Source organism: Metopolophium dirhodum, chromosome 9 (assembly GCF_019925205.1).
Source record: "Metopolophium dirhodum isolate CAU chromosome 9, ASM1992520v1, whole genome shotgun sequence".
NCBI lineage: Eukaryota > Metazoa > Arthropoda > Insecta > Hemiptera > Aphididae > Metopolophium > Metopolophium dirhodum.
In genome coordinates, this window is record NC_083568.1 from 32,464,571 (window position 1) to 32,483,783 (window position 19,213).

The 19,213-nt window shown below is 29.1% G+C and overlaps 1 protein-coding gene across 1 annotated transcript; it reads left to right on the forward strand.

The window, feature by feature from the left end:
* The first annotated feature begins 261 nt into the window (after positions 1 to 261).
* Positions 262 to 16,892, forward strand: LOC132953073 (uncharacterized). The gene is made up of 31 exons (XM_061025620.1): positions 262 to 436; positions 2,435 to 2,688; positions 3,354 to 3,884; positions 3,952 to 4,213; positions 4,355 to 4,528; positions 4,683 to 4,780; positions 4,849 to 4,983; positions 5,044 to 5,205; positions 5,286 to 5,508; positions 5,569 to 5,693; positions 5,753 to 5,956; positions 6,853 to 7,072; positions 7,166 to 7,295; positions 7,354 to 7,467; positions 7,560 to 7,668; positions 7,807 to 7,935; positions 11,489 to 11,653; positions 12,531 to 13,058; positions 13,126 to 13,387; positions 13,516 to 13,686; positions 13,833 to 13,930; positions 14,000 to 14,134; positions 14,195 to 14,356; positions 14,452 to 14,674; positions 14,735 to 14,859; positions 14,926 to 15,129; positions 15,674 to 15,893; positions 15,983 to 16,112; positions 16,171 to 16,284; positions 16,410 to 16,518; positions 16,667 to 16,892. The coding sequence occupies exons 2-31, from the start codon at positions 2,527 to 2,529 to the stop codon at positions 16,805 to 16,807; spliced, it is 5,565 nt and encodes a 1,854-aa protein (XP_060881603.1). The 5' UTR covers positions 262 to 436; positions 2,435 to 2,526; the 3' UTR covers positions 16,808 to 16,892.
* Positions 16,893 to 19,213: the final 2,321 nt, after the last annotated feature.

The following is a 19,213-nucleotide window of genomic DNA, read 5'->3' on the forward strand; positions in this document are numbered from 1 at the left end:
TAACTCAATTTCTAACCGTACAATTTTGACGATTCTTTCAAAAGGATCATCTGCACAATATTTCTGATTTTTTTCCAATTCATTAGGTATTGATCGATTCAGTAGATAATTAGTTGGGTACGGTTAGAAAAAAAAAAAAAACACCAACATTTACACTGCTTAAATGTGCCGATCCTGCTTCGAGATAATGATGTGTGCCGCCGCTATATTTATTTTACTTAGTGGCGTTGGATAACACGGCCGCCGTATTTTGTCCGGTGCCGCACGTCGTCCCGTGAACATCGGCGTGTGAAAAAATATCATTTTTAGTTGTATAATTACTAATTAGTAAAAAAAAATGTGTCATTCATTAAGAAGTGCGCAAATCATCTAATATTGTATTTTGTTATTATTATAGGAAAACACCGGCTGGCCAGTATAATACGCTCTATAAATTGTGAGATTTTTATTGTTAATTATTTGATATTTTTTTTTTGAGTCCTAAAGGCCGCATATTATTTTTATAATAAAATATTTTTATACCAGCATACAGCTCAAATTTCAGAGTCTATATAATATTTTTATTCTGTTGGGCCAGAAGGACTGTATAATTCATTATCATTACTATTCTATTAAATATTGCTGCCCCTAATTTCTGTGTATTGTGACACTATGCGTTTTTATTTAAATTCTTTTTATTACACCGAAACTTATAATACCAGAAACCGTGTTGCCATTTTATTCAAAGTTTATAAGCACACACACTTGCGCATAATACACATTTTGCACAACACGCATCACAGAGTTCGACAGTATTTTCCCGTTGATCCTGACCACTGTTTGAAATACTACACCATTACACGTTCTGCCGTTATAATATTAGGCTGCAAGTGGTGTTCCTTAGGCGTTTTGTGTCCGGGCCCGCGTACTAAGGCTTATGCTTCCAGCCCGTTCAATGGCCATACATACCTCTAAGTAAATACTCAATAGGTTAGGTTGTTATGTTTGTATTAATACGTATACCTACCTATTAGTTTAGAAACTTAAGGTTATTAAACTTAGTTTAGGCACTGTTCCATAATCAGCATTTATGTACGCACACGGCCAACACGTAATATTAAAGTATCATATTACGACTGGTGGGGGAACGTCCTTCGATTATTAGTGAGCAGACAATTTGTATGTACATCATTACGAAAACCTTGGCCTTGCAGACCTTGATCTTTGAATAAGATTAAATATAAAAATGTATAGGAAACTAATTTCACTTATTTGAACTACTTTACTTAGTAAGTTCAATTATAGTGTCAACTCACTACTCACTACATCACTACATACGTTGTTTCTAGGGTAATCATCTAAATTCATCTAAAAATCATATTATAGTTTTGAATTTACCTTAAGAGGTTGCTACACCTGTATTTGATGTCTCCGTCTCAGAGGAGTACACAGCTATTTTCAATGGTGGTGGGTTGGGTGTTTACATTAAAAAATTATATACATATATACATCAAAATATAATATTGTTTAACAACATTTTATTTTCATCATAAAACGCAGACGCGGGACTTTTATTTTACTCTTATTCGTCAAAAAATATTCATTTACTCTTTTCGTTTTTATTATTTTAGAAAATTTAACAGTATGTACTAAGTAAAATAATTATTCTAAAACGTCTAAAGTATTAGGAATTTGAACAACAAATGAGATAGCAATATACCTAGCTTGTCCAAATCCAATAGTTTGATAGTTGAAAAGTATAAATGCATCGGATCATACACAGATCAATAAATATTCGTAAATTGTCGACCTTCATGTTTGCGTTTGAAAAAAGTTCCTAATAACTTCAAAAATTAGTAATTTGTAATCAGTTATCAGTAATTTATACAATAAAATATGTTGTTTATAAATATTGAATTTTTTATAATAATAATAATAATAATAATAATAATTTATTGGATGTCAAAAACAGTAATAAAAATAAATTAATGAATTATTCATTGAATTATTCAAATATTAAATTCTCTTAAATATAAATATATCATAATATACATGTAAGATATCATACTGTTTTCGGTTCTGTCAATAAAAAGCTTAAGCCTGTGCTACAGAGAAAAAGTTATTAAATAAGAGAAATAGAAAGATATTAAATAAAGCATTTAAAGAAATAAATAAAACTTATATAATGGAAATGAAAGACCAAACTATAAAAAAACAAATTAACATTACAAGTAAAGTTGTTGTCCGAAATATTATATCAGTACCACACAAAAATGGTAATTTAAAAAGTACGTTATTTAATGAATATTTTAATTTATTGTATTTATAAATATTTTTTTAATATAATAAACAAATATTTATAACGCATATTAGTAGATATAATTAAAACTAAAGCAATGAATTTAGATAATCTTATGATTTAAGATTTGATGGACTTTAACCTACATGTTTACAGGTATGTTCACTGTTGACGTCGTAGATCATATAATATTATATTCGTCATTTTGACAAACTATAATATAGCTAATTTTATCTTAACCATCAAATATGAGGCCGGGAATCAAATGGGTGCTTGTACTTGTTTTGGTGGCTGTCACAGCCGTTAGAATCATAACAATTATGGTCAATCGTACAAAGGAATTGGAAAGAATTCACGAAGACGAACAACTTACGGAAATTCCATCAGCAGGTCTTTTAATGCTTAATTCGGTGAGTGTGACAAACAAACGGTGATTATTATACGTGATATTACGGAATGGTATTTATTATCAACATTTGTTAATTAAGAACGCTAAGAACGAATCAGAGTTACTATAATATTTTATACTATATGTCCCTCACGGCGTTGCTTTAGCTGTGCCAAAGATTGGTTTTTTAAATTCTGATTGGAACGAGAAAACTAGTGGTTAACTAATGGTATATTTATTTTATTTTTTTTGTACTTTTTAGAAAAAGTGACCTCCTTAATAACGTGGTAGTTAGGTAATCTCTTGCAAAGTCAATTTTCCCTTATAATTATAATTTTAAACTTTTTAAGTGCTCTAGAGTTTAGAATTTTATGTAGGTACATTAATGACTGTAGTACATATATGCTCTGTCAGAAATTAATAAATCATGATACTTTTTTATTTTCACTTCATGAAATGTAAACCCATTGCAGTAAGTTTCAATTGGTAACATTTATTTGTAAATAAATACCTACAAGAATTATTCATTTTTTATTGTTTTATAGGTAATAATATTATATTTTATACTTGAGCTTCTATATAAACTGTGAAAACAAACACGATAAATGGTTAATAATCGAATAATTTTTTTAAGTAAAACTGTAAAATAATTTTTTGTCATAAATCATTTAGTAATTTATTATTTAGAGTATGATGGCACTTAAACCATGGAAATCTACACTTCGCTTATCACCGTACGTTCGCCCGCAGCAATACTCCATTAATCTGTACCCAAACATTAAACAAGAAGGAATATTTATTGGTTCAGTTAATATAACAATTATATTGGATACTGCTCAAAGTTACATTAAACTACATTCAAAAGGATTGAGAATCAAAGAAACGAAACTCAATTCAAGTCCTGTAACAGCGTTTTCATATCCACAACATGAATTTTGGGTTGTGGTACCTAATGAAGAACTAAGTGCTGGGGAATACAAATTACAAATATCATTTGAAGGTAGTTTATTGAGCAAAACAATTGGATTGTATCGAAGCGTTTATGAAAGTTCAACAAGCCATAGAAAACATTTTATGGCCACTTCGCTCTTCGAACCAACTTATGCGCGGTTAGCTTTTCCATGTTTTGACGAGCCTCAACTAAAATCAAAATTTAAAATTAGTTTGATCCGACCATCCGGCAATAACTACATAGCATTATCTAATATGAACCAAGAGGTGAATATAATAAATGAACAAATTTGAATTCGAAGTTAGCACTGTTGAAATATAAATTGTATTTTAGTCTGAAGAGCTCAATGTACCTTCCAATGGATTAACTACGGTACATTTTGCTAACACTGTACCAATGTCTACGTATCTTGCTTGTTTCATTGTATGCGATTTTCAATCACTTGAACCTGTAAAAGCAGATCAAGGATTTCCGTTAACAGTTTATGCCAGAAGTGGTCAATTCGAAAATATGAAATATGCTCAACATGTGGGTCTCAAGGCAATTAATTATTACGTCAATTATTTTGGCATTCAATACCCATTACCAAAATTGGGTACGTTTTTTAATTCAAATTACATTTCTAATATGATGACTATAATTAACGAGTATAAAAGTATCTAAGGAATTGTATCATAAGGGCACAGTGCGGTTCATCATAGTATATTAATAATTTAATAATTTAATAACTGTTTAGATCTGATAACAATACCAGATGATTTTCTTTCTGGAGCAATGGAAAATTGGGGTCTTGTGACATTTCAAGAAAGGAGAGTTTTGTGTAATGAAATTAATAGTTCTATTGATGACCAAGAGACAATCTCGTTTATTGTTGCTCATGAATTGGCTCATATGTGGTTTGGAAATCTCGGTACATAAATATAAACATTTAAAATTTAAAAATAAATAACTTCAAATTCAAAATTAGTTAACAATTAACCTATTTGTTAAGAACCTATGTTATGTATTTACTTAATAATATCTAACTAAAATAAATAATTTTACACCCTATTGAATTTGTTCAGTTACTATGAAATGGTGGAATGACTTATGGCTTAACGAAGGGTTTGCCACTTACATGAAATACAAAGCATCGCAAGTTGTCCACCCTGATTGGGATGTTGTATGTATCTGTTATATTTGTTTTTTGTAACCAATAATTATTATTTATTATTTTAAATTGTTTATTAGGACACATCATTTCTAATTCATAGTCTCCATCCTGTACAATATCTAGATAATAAACTTAGTTCTCGTGCTATAGTACAAGATGTTTCTGATCCCCAACAAATATCCGCAATGTTTAATCTCATATCTTACTCTAAAGTAAGCTTATTTAGTCCAGATATATTATATTTTTCCATATTAATTAATTAAATTTAATAGGGTTCTTCTGTAATACGAATGTTAGAAGGAATGTTGGGTGAAGAGGTATTCAGAATTGGGGTAAGCGCATATTTAAAACGTTTTGCATTCAACAATGCTGAAACTGATGATTTATGGGCAGAATTAAAAACAGCAACTCAAAATACTGTTGATGTTAAAAAGGTGAAAAAATGAATTATTAGGTAGTAACTATTTAACATAAGATAAACCTTGTTGTAAATATTCTTATTTAAATAAAATAGCTTATGGATACATGGACACGTCAAGCAGGGTTCCCAGTAGTATCGGCTGTACGGAATGGAACTAAACTTACTTTAAAGCAGCAAAGATTTTTGTCCGATCCAAATACTAATTTATCAAATCACTCATCTCCATATAATTACAAATGGGAAATACCAATCACTTATACCACTTCAAACAATAATACTGTACATAAGTTTTGGTTATCTCAAGACGAGGATTCAAGTAAGTATTATGTTCTGTTGAATATTTCAATTGATATTAATCAAAATATTTATTTAAAAGTTACGATTGACGTACCTGTTGCTGAGTGGATAAAACTAAATCATAGACAAGTTGGATATTACATCATAAACTATACAGAAAGTGATTGGGGTTTACTTAACAATTTGTTGAAAATAAATGTCAATGTACGTATTTGAATAGTATTTTTCATCATATTTTTAAATTAAAAATGTACAATTTAAAGGCATTAAGTGCTGCTGACCGTTCAAATCTTATTCACGATGCCTTCAGTTTGGCATATGCTAATTACTTACCATATGGCATTGCGTTAAACATGACAAACTATTTATCTTTGGAACATCATTATGTTCCTTGGGATGTAGCTACTACAAACTTTAAGAGATTAAGCGAACATTTATATCAACGTCCTACACATAAAAACCTTGAAGTAAGATTATTGAAAAACTAATAATTACAATGGTACTGTAAAAAATTATTTACACGGAATTTTTATTCACCTATAATTCATAAAATCAATACGCGTCATGGACGAATACTTAATACGCGAGATCAGCAATTCGGCTAACTCATTGAAGTTTTGATACAGAGAAGTTATTGATCAAAGCTTATTAATGTCAACTTTAATTAAGTAGACATTTTTTTATCATATTAATTATTTTGTAAACACATTATGGAATATCGGGATAACATTACAGTTTTATAAATAATATTGGATTTATAATTTATTTAGAATTATTAAATAAAAAAACCCAGTAAAGAAATTTTTATACATTCAAATTAAGAAAATTTAAAAGTATTTACTTAAAAATTGTTCATCATATGTTTATAAATGTGGGTTTGAAAGTTAAAAAACATAAAAATGAAAAAATTAATATTCTATTAAGTTTTATTTTACAGGTATAAAAATCTATTATGTTATATAATATATTATAACAAATTCGTAAATTCTTAATTAAGTTCAAATATTTACAAAATACATCAAAAACACAAACTTTTCCAATTTTTTTTTGGTTACAATTGCATAAAAATACTTAGTATTATGTTGATAATTATTTTCTTTACTCAATGTAATCATCTAAATAATTTGTCTAGTTTAAGCTATTTGTATTTTATATATAAACGATATCGAGACTACTAACGACGATAACAATATCGATACAATTCTACGGTACCTAATGAGTTATAAGTTAAATATTATGATGCAATAATAATAAGCAATATTTTGGTCTTCAGAATACTGATCTCATTACATATCTGGCGACATTATGGTTGATTTATGAATTCGTACATAACATATATAAATATATTTATTGTTTTTTAAAGAAATACGTACAACAATTATTGGGGAGTATAAAAGAAGATATTTGGAATGATTCAAGTTATAGAAACTTATTACAACGTAAGTATCGAGCAGTTATTTTCAAATTAGGATGTTCATATGGTTTACCAAGCTATCAAAAAAAAGTATACGAATTATTTAGAAGATTTTTGATTGATAAAATCAAACCACATCCAGATATTAGATCCACTGTTTATTACTATGGTTAGTAGAATTCTGAATGTGTTCATTTCTTAGAATAAATTGGTACTTAAATCATTATTTATTTATATCATTTATACAATTTTGTATATTTAGGAATGTCTCAGGGAAATGCTAGTGAATGGAATAATTTGTGGGACTTATTCTTAAATGAAAAAGATCCTCAGGAAAAAAATAACTTTATGCAAGCATTGACTGCCTCAAAAGAAACATCAATATTAACTAGGTAGATTGTGAACTTAATTTTATTCACATGGAATAATATATATTTTATTGTTTTATAGACTATTGCAACATGCAAAAAATGAGAATCATGTTAGTTCCCGAGATTATTTAAAAATCATATTACTTATAAACCGTCAACCTTTTGGAACTCAATTCGTATGGAACTTTTTGAGGTAGCTACCTATATTATAATTAATATATTTTGAAATAATAGTGGTACAGGACAATGTAAATTGTTATCTAATGTAAACTTATGTTATGTTAGGGAGAATTGGCAGTACTTGAATGATCGATTTTTCTTTTTTGATATGCAACTTAGAAATCTCATTCCTTCAGTTTGTTCTAGTTTCAATACACAAGAACATATTAGAGAAGTAAATATTATTTATCTAAACTCATGTAAATGCTTGTCGGTAACCACATATCGAATGTTGTATTTTATTTAAATTATCAGTATTTTTTTGTTATTTTTTTTAACTTGCTTAATATTTAATACATTTGAATTTTTTTAGATGAACATATTTTTTGATGAACATCCAGGCGCTGTACCTAGAAATAAAGGACGAAAGTCTGTACTTGAAGTTGTATCTAACAATATTAAATGGTTAGAAAAACACGAAGCTGTTATCAGTAATTGGTTGATAAATACAATCTAATTTTAAAAATAATTATCTTTTTGACTGTCAATATTTTAAATATCAACAATTTAATTTATAGGGCCGAGTTATTTAAGATTACAATGTTAATCCTTATATTATTACTATTTATTTATCAGGTGTATTAATTGTACGTTTTCATAAAATTAAATTGCAATATTTTAACAAAACACAGTGAAATTTCCATATTACAAAGTTTCACGGTTACATCGAAAAAATTGGATTTAGAGAAATTTGTTAAATTTAATTACATCATTTTTCGCTGAGATTTATGAACCACTCATTGTTTCATAATTAATAAATTAGGAATAATATAAATAGGTGAGTGGGTACCACTCTTCTCTACATTATTAGTCATGTAAAAGTGTTAAATTTGAATTCAATGATTTAAAATCATCGGATCAATCGATTAAAAAAAAATTGAAACATGATAAGTTTGAATATTGCATGCTTAAAATTATATTATTTTATAAATTAAAATAATTATGACAGGTAGTTATAAAATACAGTTGATGATTTAGTCTTTGTAAATTAAGAAAATATGTCACCATCCAAGTAGAAACCATCCCACATAATCGACCCTCATCCATGGTATTGACGGAAAAATAATGGTAGGGTAGGTAACTATAAAAACGACCAATAATACTGAAATGAGCCGGCCAGTCCTCAACATCTGTCGATTGCCTGCGTATGAAATAGAAGGCTGTAGAAAATATAATTTTTCAACATAGGGTGAATTTTCGGTCCGACGCACAATGCGCTATTGTAAATAATTATTGTTCAATGTATGTAACTATGGCCCACGGTTAGCCCATGTAACGATGACTGCTCCATGAACTACCAGTCCTAAACTATACCCCCAACCATGCCTATGGTTCAGTGGGCTGTATACAGTGTTCGGATAAATTTATCTAGATAATTATTTGTTCATCTTTTATCTTATCTAGATAAATAGTTACAAGGTATCTAAACGTTCATCTTAGATAATTTTTTTACTCAACTTAATGAATTCATCTAGATTCATTTTTTATTGATAAAAATCGCGAAATTGTACAAACGCATTTAAATATTTATACAGATTCTCAAATCAAGTTTATGGTTTATAAATAATGTAATTATTTTTATTTATATCATCATTATTATTGTTATGTTCCTAGTGCCCAACTAAAATATATCTAAATTTAAAACCCATTAAAAAAAAAATTGTATCTTTTTTTTATCTAGATAAAAAAGTATTCATCTTTTATCTCTATCTAGATACATTAGATTTGCATTATCTTTATCTAGATAAAAAACTACTTATCTAACCCGAACACTGGCTGTATATCATGTTGTCGGCCTCTCACGTTGCACACACACTACATATATGATAGGAATAGTTTACCTCACACGCATAATCACTGTTATTGTTTATTGTTTTATTTTTGTATATTTTATTGAATGTTGTTTGTGAGTCAAGCAATATTATTTAGATAACATACGTTATCGCACGCCGCCACGCCTGCTGTGCGAATATATATATTAACACAGCTGCCGTATTTTGTCCGGTACCGTACGTCGTCGCGTGAGCATCGGCGTGTGCAACAAATATCATATTAACTATTAAGTAGCATAATTATTAGCCAAATATTAAAAAAAAATGTGTCGTTTTCTTCACTAATAAGTGCCCAAATCCCGTGATATTGTATTTTGCTATTATTATTATTATTATTATTATTATTATTATTATATTATTATATGATAACACTAGCTGGCCAGTCTGCGCTGTACAAATTGTGAGATTTTTTTATTGTTATTTATTTGATAAATTCTTGAGTTGGAAGGGCCGCATATTATATTTATATTATAATATTTTTATACGAGCTTACAGCTCAAATAGCTGAATCTATATATTTTTATTCTTTTGGGACAGAAGCTGCCACTGCTGTTCAGTCGTTATAATATTATGTTTTAGGTGTTACCAGTAACAGGCATTTAGTTAGGCATTTAGTGTCCAGGCCCGAGTACAAAAGGATATTGATCCCCGGTCCAATAGCCCTAGATATAATGCCTTAGTAAATACTCAATAATAGTGAGGTTCTTATTTATACGTAGGTACTTATACCTGTTAATTGTTAAGTTTAGTATAAATAATGTTGCATATTCAGCATTTATTATGTACGCCACACGGCAAATACGTGATATCGTTGTTTATGAACTAGTAGTATTAAAATAGTTTTATAATAATAATAACTAATAATAATATATTTTTATAATAGTATTCATACTCAACGGTAATATATAAGTATCATATTATTGCCATATGACGACCGGTGGGGGATAGTCCATCGGTTATTAATGAATAAGCTATTATAATATGAATTACTTGAACTACTTTACTTCGTAAGTTATAGTGTCTCACTCATTACTCACAAGCTACGGCGATTTTTTCGATATTTTAAATTTTGAGGAAGATGTACGGCTATGTGAAATATAAAAAATACTTTAAAATCGCTTGAAAATTAAAATATGGAGAAAAGCCGACGCTTAAGCACAAATTATGTTTTTAACCGAAAGTTGGATACAAGATAAATTAATCTGCAGTGCTAATAACACAACAATACACTCGTATATGACAAACACAGATTGACAACTTACTTAAATATTCCTTAATATATAAACATGTAAATTAATTTACTGTTTTCGATTCTCTCTGTAAAAGCCTAAGGTTGTGCTATAGAGAAAAAGTTCAAATGCGATTTTGAGAAAAAATGCGATATTAAATAAAGTGTTTAAAGTAATTAATACAATTTATAATAGGGTAAAAACAAAACATAAATTTACTTTTTATGTAGAGTTGTTGTTCGAAATAATTTATCATTACCACACAACATTGGGGATTTACAAAGTATATAATTTAACAAACATTTTAATTTATTGCATTTATAAATATTTCTTTTTGCTCGAAAATAATAAACTAAAGTATATCTATGATATTGAATCTTGATCTGGTTGGAATGGTTACCATGATTAGTACATGGTTACTACGGTTAGTATATAAAAATACAAATTTGAAAGTAAATTGGACAAAAATCGTAAGTAGGTACCTAGGACCTATTTACCTATAGGCTATAATACTGCAGTGCTAATAACACTAACAACAAACTTGATTTTATAAACTTAAGTTGACTAAATATTAATTTTAACTTAGCATATAGATTATAGATGTCTATAATACATAAAAAGTAAAAATTGTAGTTTGGTATATTGTATACCAATATATCATATATATTATAATTATAATTACAAACATAAATTTAAATTGTAAACCAAATAATCAATCTACTAATATTATCTATGATATATCATATGTTAATCAACATATTTTTATAACACTTATTAGCAAATATAATTAAAAAGTAAAAATGTTTGTATGGTTTAAGATTTTATGGATTTTAAAATGCATGTTCACAGGTGTGTTCATTGTTCACGTCATATATTATATGATATCATATTCATCATCTGGACGATCAATAACATAACAAATTTTATCGGATGAAATATGACGCCAGTAATAAAATGGGTATTTGTACTTGTATTGGCGACCGTCACAACCGTAACACTTCTAACAGTTCTTAACAATCATATGAAGGAATTGGAATGGATTCCAGAAAACGAAAAGCTTACAGAAATTCCATCAGCAAGTCTTTTAATGCTTAATTCGGTGAGTGTTTGGTGAAATATATGAAAAAAAAGAATTATAAACTGTGGAGATGTGAAAACAAACGGTGATTATATATGATATGGGAAATATCGAGAGAATATTATGAACAGTCAAAGTGTTCCGTGTACAACACTAGACAAAACCTTCATTTTTTTATTAGTTTGTATTCCTGTAAATTAATATTATTAAATATTTATAAAATATTGATAACAAATAAAAAATATAATTTATAATAAATAAAAATGTTAATGGAAAATGTTTATTAGATCGAAAAGCTTGACAATTTAATGCAAGGATCCTCATAAATTCTAAATTTACCAATTAAAAAATATCAAAATTACATTGTAACAATATTTTTTACAAGCATAATAAGTTACAATTTCGTGCGAAATTACAGTTACCCACTCAATGATGAAGTAGTTAAGTACGCTCCATCTCTTGCATACAGTAAGCAAAGTGTGTTTCCCGCCTTATTTTTATGTATGATTTTAGGTTTTACTAAATTTTAGTTCTTCAGACTTCAGAATTCTATGTAGATAACTTTAATTACTGTAGTTAGTGTACTGTAGAAAATCAATAAATAAATATGGTATATACTTAAAAAGTATGAGAGATTTACCGTAAACATTTTCAATTCGTGATACGTAAACCCATCGCAGCAAGTTTGAATTGGTCACATTTATTTATAAATAAATACTTATATAGAACTATAAATTTGTATTGTTTTATAATAGATAATATTATATTTTATACTTGAGCTTCTGTAAGCTGTAGAAGTATAAAAAATGGTTATTTACCAAGTACTTTAATATAGACAATAATAAAACAGTAAAACTATTTTTTTTTGTCTCAAAGCATTTGGCGATTTATTGTTTAGAGTATAATGGCACTTAAACCGTGGAGATCTACACTTCGCTTATCCCCATACGTACGCCCGCAGCAATATTTCATTCATCTGTACCCAAATCTCGAAGAAGGTTCATTTACTGGTTCAGTCAATATAACAATAATATTAGATACCCCTCAAAGTTACATTAAACTACATTCAAAAGGATTGGATATCAAAAAAACTAAACTCAATTCCAGTTCTGTACCAGCGTTTCCATACCCACAACATGCATTTTGGGTTGTGGTACCTAATGAAGAACTAAGTGCTGGGGAATACAAATTACAAATATCATTTGAAGGTAGTTTATTGAGCAAAACAATTGGACTGTATCGTAGCGTTAATGAAAGTTCAACAAGCCATGGAAAACATTTTATGGCCACTTCATTTTTTGAACCAACTTATGCGCGATTTGCGTTTCCATGTTTTGATGAGCCTCAACTGAAATCAAAATTTAAAATTAGTTTAACTCGACCATCTGGTGATAACTTTATAGCATTATCCAATATGAACCAAGAGGTGAATATAAAAAATTAACAAATTTGAATTCAAAATTAGCATTGTTGAAAAATACATTTTACTTTAGTCTGAAGAGCTCAATGTACCTTCCAATGGATTAACTACGGTACATTTTGGTAACACTGTACCAATGTCTACGTATCTGGCTTGTTTCATTGTATGCGATTTTCAATCACTTGAACCTGTGAAAACAGATCAAGGATTTCCGTTAACAGTTTATGCCAGAAGTGGTCAATCTGAAAATATGAAATATGCTCAACATGTAGGTATCAAGGCAATTAATTATTTCGTAAACTATTTCGGCATTCAATACCCATTACCAAAATTAGGTACGTATTTCAATTAAAGTTACATTTCTAATATAATGAGTATAATTAATATGCATGAAAGTACCCATTTAAATATATCAAAGGGACACATCACGTTAAAAAATTTAATATTTTATTGAACTGTTTAGATCTGATATCGATCAAAGATTTTCGTTCTTTAGCAATGGAAAATTGGGGTCTTGTGACATTTCAAGAGACGAAAGTTTTGTTTAATGAAAGTAATAATTCTATTGATGACCAAGAGACAATCGCTTTTACTGTTGCTCATGAACTAGCTCATATGTGGTTTGGAAATCTTGGTATGAATGTATAAAGACTTAAAATTTAAAAATTTTTTTTAATTTATAATCAATTATCATCAAACCTTTTTGTTAATTACCTATAAAATATTGTATTTATATAGAAATAAAGTAAATAAATTATACAGCTTATTGATTATTTTCAGTTACTATGAAATGGTGGAACGACATATGGCTTAACGAAGGGTTTGCCTCTTACATGGAATATAAAGCTTCACATGTGGTTCACCCTGATTGGGATGTAGTATGTATCTGTTATGTTTGTTATTTTTTAAGCAATTATTATTCGTTGTTATTTTGAATTGTTTATCAGGACACATCATTCATAATTAATTCTCTACAATCGGTACTATATGTAGATAGTAAACTTAGCTCTCATGCTATAGTGAAAGATGTTTCTGATCCCCATCAAATTACCAAAATGTTTGATGGCATATCATATTTTAAAGTAATTTTATTTAGTCACAATGTATTGTATTTATTCTATAAAATATGAATTTTATTTTAGGGTTCCGCTGTTATACGAATGCTAGAAGGACTGTTGGGTGAAGAAGTATTCAGAATTGGCGTTAGCACATATTTAAAACGTTTCGCATTTAAAAATGCTGAAACTGATGATTTATGGACAGAGTTACAAACGGCGACTCAAAATACAGTCAATGTTAAAAAGGTGAAAAAATGTCTTATTAGTTAGTATACCTACATACTTTAGTATTTAACATAATATAAACCTTGTTATAAATATATTTATTTAAATAAAAATAGGTTATGGACACGTGGACACGTCAAGCAGGATTCCCAGTAGTATCGGCAATACGGAATGGAACTAAACTAACTTTAAAGCAGCAACGATTTTTGTCCAACCCAAATACTGATTCGTCAAATGACTCAACTCCATATAATTATAAATGGGAAATACCAATCACTTATACCACTTCAACTAATAATACTGTACATAAGGTTTGGTTATCCAAAGACGAAGATTCAAGTAAGTATTATGGACTGTTGAATATTTCAATTGATATTAATTAAAATATTTATTTAAAAGTTACTATTGACATACCTGATTCTGAATGGATAAAACTAAATCATAGACAAGTTGGATATTACATTATAAACTATTCTGAGAGTGATTGGTGTTTACTTAACAATTTATTAGAAAAAAATGTTGATGTCAGTAGGTATTTGGATAATATTTTTCAATCATATTATTAAATTAAAAATGTACAATATTTAAAGGCCTTAAGTGCGGCTGACCGTTCAAATCTTATTCACGATGCCTTCAGTTTGGCAAATGCTAATTACTTACCTTATGGAATTGCGTTAAATATAACAAAATATTTATCATTGGAACATCATTACGTTCCTTGGAACGTAGCTGCTACTAACTTAAAAACATTAAGTCAAAATTTATATCAACGCCCGGCACATAAACACCTTGAAGTAAGATTATTGTGAAACTAATAATAATTAAAATGGTATTACAAAACATTATTTACGCAGAATTTTTATTTACGCCGATTTCATAAAACATGTCTTTGGTGATGATGTAAGATCAGCAATTCGGCTAACAGAGTCTTAGGTTTTTTTTGCGGTTATAAATTTATTGAGAATATTGTAAAATATTGTAACAAATTTGTAAATTCTCTCATGGTCTCATAAAGTGGAAATATTCAAAAAATCATCAAAAACATGAACATTCACAAATTATTCATAATTGACAAATGCATAAAATGACTAAGTATTATTTTGATAACTATTTTCTAATTAGATGACATTATTATATACATGATTATAAGTTATAACATTTCAATAATTCTTATTATTCCTATTATTTTTTTTTTTTACTTTTGTTAGGCCGATTTTACACAATTAGAAATATTATGATCTTCAGAATACTGATCTCAATTCGTAATTAACGACACGATGGCTGATTCTTTAATTCGGACGTAACATAATACATGAATATATTTATTGTTTTTTAAAGAAATATATACAACATTTATTGGGAAGTATAAAAGAAGATATTTGGAATGAGTCAAGTGATAAAAACTTCATACAACGTAAGCTTCGAGCAGTTATTTTCAAATTAGGATGTGTACATGGTTTACCAAGCTATCAACAAAAAGTAAACGAATTATTTAGAAGATTTTTGATTGATAAAATCAAACCACATCCAGATATTAGATCCACTGTTTATTACTATGGTTAGTGGAATTCTGAATGTGTTCATTTATTAAAATGAATTGGTACTTCAACCATTATTTATATCATTAATACAATTTTGTATATTTAGGAATGTCTCAGGGAAATGCTAGTGAATGGAATAATTTGTGGAACTTATTCTTAAATGAAAAAGAACCTCTTGAAAAAGAAAACTTTTTGCATGCATTGACTGCCTCAAAAGAAACATTAATATTAACTAGGTAAATGGTGCACTTAATTTTATTCACATGGAATAATATATATTTTATTGTTTTATAGACTATTGAAACATGCAAAAAATGAGAGTCATGTTAGTTCTCGAGATTATTTAAGAATCATATTACTTATAAACCGTCAACCTTCTGGAACTCAATTCGTGTGGGACTTTTTGAGGTAGGTACCTACTATCTATATTTGTATAATATATAAGATTATATTATATATATCTTAAGACAACAAGGGTACATGAGTACAGGAAAATTTAAATTGTTATCTAATGTAAACTTATGTTATGTTAGAGAGAATTGGCAGTACTTGGATGATCATTTTTCTTTTTTTAATATGCAACTTAGAAATATCATTCCTTCAGTTTGTTCTAATTTCAATACGCAAGAACATATTAGAGAAGTAAATATTATTTATTCTAAACTAACGTAAACGCACAATCGACAACATCGATAATGTCTCGAATGTTGTATTTTATTTAAACTATATCAGTAGGATTCTGTTTTTTAAACTGGTTTAATATTTATATACATTTTAATTACGTTTTTAGATGAACATATTTTTTGATAAACATCCATTAGCTGAACCTGCATTAGGACGAACATCTATAATAGAAGTTGTATCTAATAATATTAAATGGTTAGAAAAACACGAAGCTGTTATTAGTAATTGGTTGATCAATTCCATCTAATTTAAAAAATAAAATGTGGTAACATCGTCTAGCTTCTAAACATTTTAATATGTATCATATAAAAATTAAAAATATGATTTGCTTATTCGTACACAATTTTTTTATTTGAATCTACTACCAACATTTTACTGTTTTTTACCTTATGTTTTTTTCTTGTGTTTTAAACAAGAATGACGACTAGAGCCAAAAAAATTCCCGAACTTAGTGTCAAATCACAATGACAATAAACCAAGTTCTGAACCTCAAAGTAAGTATATTGTAATACATATTAATATATTTCATAAATTTAATTAAAATCAACGAATTAATTTATTATTATTGATTGGTTAGTAATATTTAATTGTTAAGCTAATTGTTAAAAACTCACCGTTTAATACTTTTTTATTAAATAAAATAGAGTATTTACAATCTGTAATATTTATATACAATACAATAAGTAAATTTTATTGATAATATAAGGTACATAACATGAAATGGCGTGAGGAGCAAGGCCCACCAGTGTGTATACCCTTTATGTTAATACTTAAATAGGTTATCAAACTAAATTTTCTGGACCAAAAAATACATTTTCAAATTTACATAACTATTATTCAACTGCTTCTAGTTAGTATAATATTTAGTTATTAATTTAAAATTTTGTCTGTCTGTCTCTATGTATCTATGTCTCTATGTCTCTCTATGCATTCCTAAACGGCTGGACCGATTGCGATGAAATTGGGTACAGAGATAGATTATACTTCTGGGAAGAAGATAGGATTTTAAAAGGGTAAATTATAGGTCCAACCCGGGGAGGTGCTCAAACAGAGATTTTGAGATTTACGATTGATATTTTTGTTTTTATATGGTTTTAATAATAGTTATTATTATTTATGCGACAAACCTGTTGGTGCATTGGTACTTCTATGAATATTACTACAGAAAGTCTCAACTTCGAACCTAGGTTTCGGTGGACTAATTTTTTTGTATTGTTTTTACATTGTTTCTTTTCTTATTTTTCCTTTTTTCTTTTTTTCTTTATCTATACATACGAATGTTCTGTTTTATTTTATTCTTCGGATTTTAATACGGTTAAGTTATGTAAGGATTTTGTATTATAGGTATAACTATCATACTTGAGAGTTAATTTATACATTTGCGTACAAGCCGCTTGAGGTCCGCGATCTATCTAAGTACATTGCCTACCCGATAATGTAAACTGCTGCTAATCTCACGGACTAGCTGAGATGGCTATACATGAAAATAGAATAAAATTTACACTCGAAAAGACATTGCTTTCACACCCAAAATGAGTTGAACAATCAGAAGTTTTTTCTTGGAAACACCGGGTAATTTAGCTAGTTAGAAATAAAAAAGTCTTTCCTGTGGTAACACTCTCCTGTACATTAGGCGTCATGTAGGTAGCTGTAATGGATGTGTTTAATTTTAATTCAATGATATAAAATTATTATATAAGAAAAATTGTTTAAGTGAATACTGAAATATCGAGTGCTTAGTATATCTTATGATACTAGCTATTGCGATTAAAGTAATTTATTCCAAAAAAATGCATTTGAAAATGTCATTGTCTGCATAAAAATATAAAATATAATGATATAACTCATCATATTATATAGTACATTAAAATGTTGAAGTACTCGCGAGAAATCTTTTTAGATTACAACAAATAATTAAATCGTTATTCTTCATTTAAATACATGATTAGTGATTATGTCCAAATCCGTACAAAATGTTTATAAAAATACCGTGTTCGCGCCACGCCCCAAGTATTTTCCGATGTCATCTTAATCCGTCTTAAGGGTAATATATCTTAGAAATGATATCACAATGGGCAGTCAGCCTACTATTTGTTTGCATAATACAATGAGATTCGCAATACAGTCGGTCGGCACTATCGTGAGCCGATCGTCACGAATAAAACACTGCACCAAGCACGTTTGACGTCGGGAGGCGTACGACTGTATCGGCCGGATTTATGTATTATGTAAAGCGCGGGTCAGACCTAACCGAACCAAACCGAACCGAACCGAACCGAACTGAACCGAACCGAACCAAACCGGTCACAATAGGGACACCGGTTGCAATAATGTACAGTTACAAAATTGTTCAACGAATCTTCTCGATGACCCGCGTATTCGGCGAAAATGTATAAATAATAGCTGCCGGACTACTTGCGGCCGACTCGCCCGGCGTCGGTGCCGTGTTCTGTTCCCGACTCGGCTGACGGGCGCCCGCGGGTCTGTCACAGAACACGAGACCGGCCGCACCAAATACGGCGTGTCGTGCGCGCCCTGCCGGTCCACGCGCCGGCCACGACGCGCTATTCACGGACCCGTCCTGGCGGGTACTGGCCACCGCCCGGCGTCGGTGCCGTGTTCTGTTCCTGACTCGGCTGGCGTCAGACTGAAT

Coding starts and splice junctions, on each gene's coding strand:
- LOC132953073 (XM_061025620.1), top strand. CDS start 2,527: ATGAGGCCGGGAATCAAATGGGTGCTTGTACTTGTTTTGGTGGCTGTC. Junction 7,468..7,559: donor TTCGTATGGAACTTTTTGAG/GTAGCTACCTAT, acceptor ATGTTATGTTAG/GGAGAATTGGCAGTACTTGA. Junction 15,130..15,673: donor CGGCACATAAACACCTTGAA/GTAAGATTATTG, acceptor TGTTTTTTAAAG/AAATATATACAACATTTATT.